Source organism: Strix aluco, chromosome 1 (assembly GCF_031877795.1).
Source record: "Strix aluco isolate bStrAlu1 chromosome 1, bStrAlu1.hap1, whole genome shotgun sequence".
Taxonomy (NCBI): domain Eukaryota; kingdom Metazoa; phylum Chordata; class Aves; order Strigiformes; family Strigidae; genus Strix; species Strix aluco.
Window position 1 is genome coordinate 21,727,390 of NC_133931.1, and position 8,861 is coordinate 21,736,250.

Below are 8,861 nucleotides of genomic sequence, written 5' to 3' on the forward strand. Positions count from 1 at the left end.
ATTTATATGCTTGAATTCAAATATAATTCTGTGAACTATTGGAAGGGAAGAGGTAGGTTGTGCATGGAAGTATTGTTTGGATACTGTGCTGTGTATCCCCTGTGACATCTGAAGGATTGTGGAAGGGAGCCGAAGGTGACATTATGGGAATACTGAAGTTCAGTGTTTGTAGACTAAGTGAAATACATGCCTGTATGCTAAGTGTTCACTTGGGGGGGGGGGGGGGCGGGGAGGCTATTCTGAGGAATATTCTATATTTTTGCCTATATAATCTTTATTAAAATATGTGAGCATGAACTTTATTATGTAATTAAACACATCAGTGAATCCTTCAGAATTTTGGGTATCTGGCAGATCTTACACCCTAGTATTTAAGAATTGAGCTACTTACTTAGCTGAGACACTGTTTCTGAAAGTTTGAGTAAGGGACCCCCAAGTCAAATGTGTTAATATGTTTGTGTTACCTTAGAGTTTAAAAGTTATATAAGATTTTAGGCGGAAAAAGTCAGGCATGTGTTGTTCTATAGCTGAATGACTAGAAAATGTATACTGAGTTTGTACAATGTATGGTTTCGAACACATAAGATAATTTTAATTAAAGAGAAGCATTAAAGCATTTTGAAACTGGAATTAACTAATTATGCCAGAATAGGAAAAAATGAAACTAAAAGACTGCTAGAGAGGATGTTTAATTTAGTCTCTATTATAGGTAGCCTCATGGTAGTAGAAAAGGAAAGGTCACCTCTGTTAAATCTTTCTGGAAGATTTAATTTTTAAATCCTAAACTTTTTAAGGCATGTTTCTATGTACTGTAAAATCCACAGTGACTACTTTATCTTCTTGGTAAGACTCTATGTAACAGATCTTGCATACCTGCTGTACTGGGTCTGCACTGGGTTTGTGGATGTGCTTTTCTGTAATCAGTGTTCCGTATTCACGTCATAGTGCCTTGGTTTTCACTTTGGCTTTATTTAGAGGTTCTTAATCTGGGCAGAAGTGTACCTTCTATACTTTATTACTCTATTATTCCTCTTTTCTTCCATGTGTACTTCTGCTTAATTTCCTGGTTCATAATGTTTTTTTCTCAAGAGAATCTAGACTTTTTTCATGCCTGCTTTGTTCTTAAAATAACCTATTGCTACATACACCAGATCCTTAATATTAAAGATGCAGCGTTTTTTAATATTTAAGACTCTACATTTAACTTTGTGGTAATATGCCATTTTGCACAATAGTTGTTCTTCCTTTGTTAGAACAGTGCCAACATAATGTCAATACTTGATTGTTTCTTGTCTTCTCCTTTAGGCTTCAGTTCTGGAAAACCTGAGACTAGCAGTACGATCTCAGCTTGGATTTACCTCAATCAGACTTCCTATTGCTGGCAGATCAAGTAACATTTGGAATCGAATTTTTAATTTTGCAAGGTCACGTCATTCTGGATCATTGGCATTGGTCTCAGCGGATGGAGATGATGTTGCCAGCCAAAGTACTAGTAGAGAAGCTGAAAGAAATAATACTCACAGAAGTCTGTTTTCAGTTGAATCTGATGATACAGACACAGAAAATGAGAGAAGAGACACAGCAGGAGCAGTTGGTGGTGTTGCTGCCACCTTGCCTCAGAAAGTCCCACCTGCAACAGCAATAGAAGCAACAGTTGGAGCATGTGGGAGTTCCTCTGCTCAGAGCGGCAGTAGCGGTAACACGGATAGTGGAAGAGAAGTGACGAGTGTAGAGCCCCCAAGCACAAGTCCCGCACGTCACCAGCTCACTAGCGCACTAAGTCGTATGACTCAAGGCTTACGCTGGGTACGCTTTACTTTAGGGAGATCAAGCTCAGTGAATCAGAACCAAAGTCCTTTGAGACAGCTTGATAATGGGGTAAGTGGAAGAGAAGAGGATGATGATGTTGAAATGTTAATTCCAGTCTCTGATGTAGCATCAGACTTTGACATGAATGACTGTTCAAGACCTCTACTTGATCTCAGCTCAGATCAAGGACCAGGGCTTAGACAGCCTTACAGTGCAACACATCACGGTGTAAGGTCATGCAGTCGAGATGGCCCCTGTGAGAGCTGTGGCATCGTACACACTGCCCAGATACCCGACACTTGCTTAGAAGCAACAGTGAAAAATGAAACTAGTGACGATGAGGCATTATTACTCTGCTAGGTACGGATTGTTTAGGAAAGATTGTGTACAAGTTGGAGCAATATCTGTCATTGTTTTGTACTTCACAGTTAAAACTAGTTTTTAGTTTTAAAAAATCCAGGACAACATTATGTTAAAACTATTTTAGCCTGTGTGGTTGATTAAACATTTCTTATACTGGATGATGTTATGAACATTTTAATGGTTCTGAATACACAGTGTGTGTATCCAGTATAATCTGATTACTCTTTAAACTGAAGTTATCCCAGTTAGTTTCAAATTTAGTTTATCCTGGTACTGTAGTTCAAACCAGAAACATGGCTGCTCAAGACTTATTTGGCTGCCTGTTTAACCCCACATTAACAGGTGAATTTGTACAGAATTATTTTCCTTTAGGAATTGACTCTGTTGTATTATTGCCAACATACTTGTAACTTAATATACTAAATACTGGTAAGGATTGTTAATGTAAAATATGTACTTTTTTTTTTGAGTTTATACAACACTTTGTCTCAATATTCTTGAATTTCATCATAATGTGAACTTATTTAAAGGGAGGAGAAACTTTCTTCAGGAGCATTATTTTTCTTTCAGAAGTACAAAATGCAATGATTTGAAATTTAGATATAATAGATAAGCTGATGGAAAAAGCTTTTATAGCACTGACTTTCCTAAACTGCAATCTAATATGGTACAGCCAAATAGTATGTAAAATCCCCAGTCATTAGTCTTTTTGATTTGAAGTTAAAAAGGGCCGAAGATATTACAATATGTGTTAGTTCTTTAAATATCCGATATGTACAAATACACTACAGAATAAGTTCCAACTGGTAATAGATCTTTCCCTAATACTATAGGGTATAAAGCTTGTTTGGACTCAAGGGATTTGCACTAAAATCATATTAAGGTCTCTAATGAGCTTAGTGCACAAGCACTATCACTTTAAGTACTATTATTGTCTAATATTGCAATGGCTATATATTTCCATGGCTCTTTTCTTGGGGTGTTGCATTTTTGTTGCAATTGAATTTGCTTTACTAATTCCCTATTTATTCATTGTATTTAAAAACTGGTTTACTTGGTTGCAGACTGGTTGTTTAAAAAAAATCCCTTTTAATGTATTTTTTTATGATACTACATGTTGGAGCAAAACAGATCAGTGGGAAAAAAAGCTCAAAACTTCCAATTTTGTGATAAGCAGGTTAATATGTGGCTACTAGCGTGACAAGAAGAATCTACACCTTTGAAAAACAAAAATGTCAACTACTGTTTTATTTATTCTTTGCCAGTCTGTTTTTAGTAGGCTTAAAGATCCAGTATGAAATGTATTTGTGTGTGATTGTATGCTATTTATTAAATTTTAAATACTTTGTTGAATGTCATTTTAAAGCATGTTTAAAGTCTTGTGCATTTCTGTCTTGTTATGCTGTCGGGCAGAACTGACTAAAATGTTTTAATATGTATCAAAATTAAATTGAATTTTTGTTACGTTTTTGAGGTACTTTTAAAGATAAATCCAAGGTCTGTCTGGCTTTTTATTTTTACTTTTTTTTTAAATCCTCATCTCTGAAGTACAAATCACATGCAGAAAAAACAAATAATGGAATGGATTCCAAAGTGTATATATCTTCTCCCTCTTCTCTTCATTCACAGACACTGGGATGAGAAAAATAAACAATTTTACCACCTGGTTGATTTTATTCATGAGAGTTAGCAGGTAAATTCTGAGTTCAGGACATGGTTATGTAGATTTGTGCTTTTGAGGAACCTTATGTGCAATACAGCTGTAAAAGATTTTATTATAATGACCCATGTGGTTTCAAGTTTCAGAATAGATCACATCACACTGGTACCAGATCAGGTACAGATTGGCCCATAATTACACATACTCAAGTAAAAGTCATCAATGGCCATTTTTATTCACATTGAATAATATCTAAGTCTGTGGGTAATCTTTAGTCTGATTTCAGTGGCGTTGCTTATAGAGCAGGCAACTTTGCAATATGAACATGGTAACACACCTTGAAATATATGTGAACAGTATGTCCTGGTATAAAATACTGGGTTTTTAAACCTTCTAAGTAATTGTCATTAGAAAGTGGTTATGGAAGTGTTTGTCCACGAGGCAGATACATTTTGAAGAAAGAGTCTTCACAGAATACCTTTGGTGTTAAACACACACAGTGATCTAAATTTGTTCCATTTGATGCCCCAAATAGCATGTACCAATGGACTCCATATTGCAGATGTAAAAAGAACACAATGTTTGATTTGTTTTAAAGGAAAAATGCTACACATTTAACTGAGAAGTTGGATTTGATTGAGAATTTGGAAAATTGTAAATAAAATTCATTTGTATGAGGCTAATTCGTTGCAGTGGTTTTTTTCTCAGTAATTTTAAAGGGAGTGATCAATTTTTCTTTTGACTGAGTTGGGGTTTTTTTTGTTGGGTTTGTTTTTACTGAGACTTCCATTAAGTCGTATTACTTCATTTCTTTTTATTCTGGAGAGCTTGAATTAGTGTTTTCTTCAAATGATTCTTGATTTCGCTGTGCTACAATGCTAGGGTATTCTGAACAAAAGTCAGAATGAATCACTGTGGGATTATCTTGTTTTCTGTAATAAATCACTCTAATCTGAAAGCTTTGAAGAATGTAGGTTATTGTGAGGCGAGTTTTCTCCTCATGTAAAGCTTTCTAAGCATGGAAGGAGTTTGTCATTGTTCCTTTTCACATACCACACTTTTCTTGTCATTTGATTTGCATTGAAACATTAAGGGGTTTGACTGAGCTTCCAATGCTGCAAGGGCTTATTTTGTTTCAAAGTGAAGTCCATATTCAGTACAAGTTCAGGAAGTACTGCTGATAACTCTTCTTTCAGAACAGGTTCCAGGAGAGAATGCTAGAATTAGCTGCAGTATCTTGTGTTCCACTTCTTATCCAAATGCCAAAGCAAGAACTGTGGCAAAGCTTGGATTCAGTCTAGGGAAATCACAGTTCAAGTTTGGGACACAAATACTTTTTCAGTGAGTCTTTACATTAAATACTCACTGCAGATTAATCACAGCTTTTCCTGTTGGGATGAGTTTTTGCTTCTTTTCTGAAGAGTGAATGTTTACTGGCCTGTTTTCATTCTCCTGCAGCTATTCGACTGCTGCAGTTTCCCATAAAACTTAAGTCAACAGCTTTTATCTTCCTGTAGTTGTGATGAGGCTTTTTGTGGGGTGTGTTCTGTTGGTTTGTGGGGTTTTTTTGCTGCATCTCTTCTCTTCCTCACCTGCGGTTTCTGAAAATAAGCAGTTGGTAACTGAACTTCTCCAGGCCATCAGCTACAATTCAGTTGCCCAAAATGGGGTATGTTCTGAAAGGACAAGGGAGAAGTCTGTCTTGTCCCTTTACCAAGTTACTGAAAGTGTGGAGAGGTAAGCAGATTGATAGTTAAAACTCTTTCCCTTCTATCCTCATGTGGGATTCGACTACTGTAGTTGCCTTTCCCTCATCAAAGTAAATTAAAGTCTGTACTGAACTTGATATAGAGAAGTTTTATAACACAACATTTCTTTCATGTCAATAGATTTGTCCAGTTGAGGCTTCCATTCACTTCCAGTACCACGCTACGGTCTATCTGGTGAGTAGTAACTTGGGGGAAGACAGTGTAGTATTCAATAAATTGAAGTACTGTCTAACAATTTGGATAGCAAGACTTCCTCCATCACTGATGGAGGAAATGAGAGAAGTAGCTGTATAAGCGATCTAGGTTAGTGATTCCTAATCGCACGTTGAGAAAGGGCATTTGGGGAAAGCTAGCATTAACAAATGTAGTTAATCTTTGTGAATATCCAGGCAGAAATTAATGTTTATAGTATTTCACACACACACTGCAATCTAGCAGAAGAGCTTAGCTTTCAGCATTAGTTCCTTCTGACTAAGTTGCATCATACTATCAAAGTACCAAAGAAAAGATGCAATCTGAAATACTTCACTTGCATTCAATTTGAAAGATTATTCCACATTAAAGTCACCCTGTATGCTGCTTGTGCAGGAAGGAAAGGGATGGAACACAGGAGGCAAAAAAATTAAGATTAAAAGATGAGTCACTGTACTTTGAATTTGAATGATGGGAGAGTTGTAATAAAATGGACTAGAAACTGTAAAGGAATATAATTATAATCTATTACATTGCACAAAGGATTTTTTTTTTTGAGATAAGCAATTGTAGGAGACACACACCACACACACCCCCCCCAAAAACCAAAAAAAAGAATGCATAGGGTATGTCAAATAGGGAATGTATGAGAGAAGGAAAGGAAGAGTTCTGGTTCAGGGCGCACTTCCTAACAAATAATAGTGGTTTCTTGAGCAAAATGTAAAGGGCAAATGTATAAGCTTGTTTTAAGGAATAAGGAAAAGATCCCTGAAATAAGCATATGTTGTAGATATTACCTAACAGGGGCAGGTATCTAAATCCAGAGCAGAAATCTCAGATTTTGTCATAGCATTGTTGACTCGTGGTGTCACAGAGGTAAGGCAGAATAATTAGTAGAATTGCATTTGTACCTTTGCAACCAAATAGTCATGCATCTAAAGGTATGCCAACAGAAATGTTGAAATAATTTTTAGCTGCTTCTCCAGGTGTAGAAAATTAAGAACAGCTGGTAAAATTTATTGTTTTAAACCTGTCATTTTTCTTATTGTCAGTTAAGAAGGACCTTTGACAGCCCCAGTTAGAGGAAGTGGTTCTGGCACACTAGATGAGAAACAAAGGCAGGAGCAATATAGAGGATAGTGAGGAAGGTCATAACACATTTCTGCAGTGGTATGGCAAGGAACAGAGGTGTTCAGTTTTGCTTTCTCTTGCCTGGTATGTTGCGCAGTAGTTATAATTCTGCATTCATGCTCCTTCAAAAGAGGTTGAGTTTGAGAATTGGCTAAAGTAATATAAATAATATTTTGCAGTGTTTTTCTAGATAATGTATTAGTAAGTTTCTAATGTGCTTTTGTGGTTATGTTTCTTGGAGTTTGGAAAAATTCCACTTATGAACGGGCTTTCTTTGGCTGAGATTACCCATCAGGAAGCAACTGGCAGATCTGATGATTCTTTTTTTTTTTCCCCAGAATGTCCTGAGACCTCTAACTTCAATGCTTTCCCCACTGCTCATCATCAGTCTCTAGTTTTCTTCACAAAACATCTTTATTGTTTGTCCAAAAGCCTATTTGTCTGCATCTCCTACATTTTGAGATACAGCTCTGCTTCACCAACTTTTATTTGAAGCTTAATGCCAGTAAGAATCTTCAGGTTAAGAAAAAGCTGAAGACTGAGTGATGGTAGAAGGGCTTTTCAGAAATAGGATATGGTAGGAAGGATGTGAAAGCAAAGGGGGGATAAGAGTAAGGTGGGATAATTACAGCAGAAGGTAGAAATTAGTAACATTTTATGCTGGGAGGTAGCAGTTAAAGGTTCCAGGGAGAGGTGGGTGAGTGTGTGTGTCTCAGAAGGCTTTAAACTGATTGTGTCTTCATTATAATGACTTCTAGAAGACGTCCTCAAAGTCTTCTGAATGTTCCAAACTTCAGTCGTCCATTTCTTGCAAACCTATTTCTTAATTTGCCGAATTATTTTCTTTTGGTAAATAATAGATCTGGGTTGCGTTTTCTTCAGGGTTCTTCATCTTAAATCAGTTAAGTTCATCATTAGGTTACTGAGAAATCTCTTTGATCATACTTCTATGATAGCTACACTAAACAAGACATTCCAGTGTTTAGATTTCCAGGATTATTTGCTTTGCTACAGGCCACAAAAGCATTCACATAAGATTCAAGTTCAGAGTTGTTGCAGTTGATGACTTTCTGTAATGTCTCTCAAGTCATTGAACTACTATGTATTTAGCATGAGTAAATGTTTCTTAACAGGAAACTTCACTGCATGGTTGTGGTTTAAGCCAAGCTGGTAGCTAAGCACCACAGAGCTGCTCACTCATTCCCTGCCATGGGATGAGGGAGAGAATTGAAAGGGTAAAAGTGTGAAAACTCGTGGGTTTGAGATAAAGACAGTTTAATAGGTAAAGCAGAAGCTGCACACACAAGCAAAGCAAACCAAGGAATTAATTCACTACTTCCCATCAGCAGGCAGGTGTCTAGAGCCATCTCCAGGAAAGCAGGGCTCCATCACATGTAACAGTTACATGGGGAGACAAATGCCATCACTCTGAACATCCCTCCCTTTCATCCTCCTTCCGCCAGCTTTTATGGCTGAGCACAACATTGGATGGTCTGGGATATCCCTTTGGTCAGTTGGGGTCAGCTGTCCCGGCTGTGTCCCCTCCCAACTTCTTGAGCACCCCCAGCCTACTCGCTGGCAGGGTGGTGTGAGGCACAGAAAAGGCCTTGATGCTGCGTCAGCACTGCTCAGCAGTAATTAAAACATCCCTGTGTTATCAACACTGTTTTCATTATAAATCCAAAACATAGCCCCATGCAAGCTGCTATGAAGGAATTTAACTCTCCCAGCACAACAGTGCAGAGTCAACCAAGGATTACAGAGCAAAGATTTGTTTTAAACTGTGCAAAGAGGATAAAAAGTGTAAAATGTTTCGTGTGTGAGTAAAGGTTACAAAGCCAATTAGGAGACAGAAGCCTTGTTGCAGCAGCAACACGTATTCAGTGATCACTAAGAGTATGGGGCCATTTGTCTTTTCACAGTATTATAAGAATTAT

The 8,861-nt window shown here is 37.2% G+C and overlaps 1 protein-coding gene across 3 annotated transcripts in view; it reads left to right on the plus strand.

The window, feature by feature from the left end:
• Window positions 1-4,515, plus strand: part of LRP12 (LDL receptor related protein 12) — a 50,616-nt gene extending 46,101 nt beyond the window's left edge. For all 3 annotated transcript variants that reach the window (XM_074812095.1, XM_074812008.1, XM_074812152.1), the window contains one exon: window positions 1,306-4,515. In XM_074812095.1, coding sequence (XP_074668196.1) covers window positions 1,306-2,169 — 864 coding nt within the window. In that variant the 3' untranslated portion in view covers window positions 2,170-4,515. The remainder of the gene's footprint in view (window positions 1-1,305) is intronic.
• The last annotated feature ends 4,346 nt before the right edge of the window (window positions 4,516-8,861 follow it).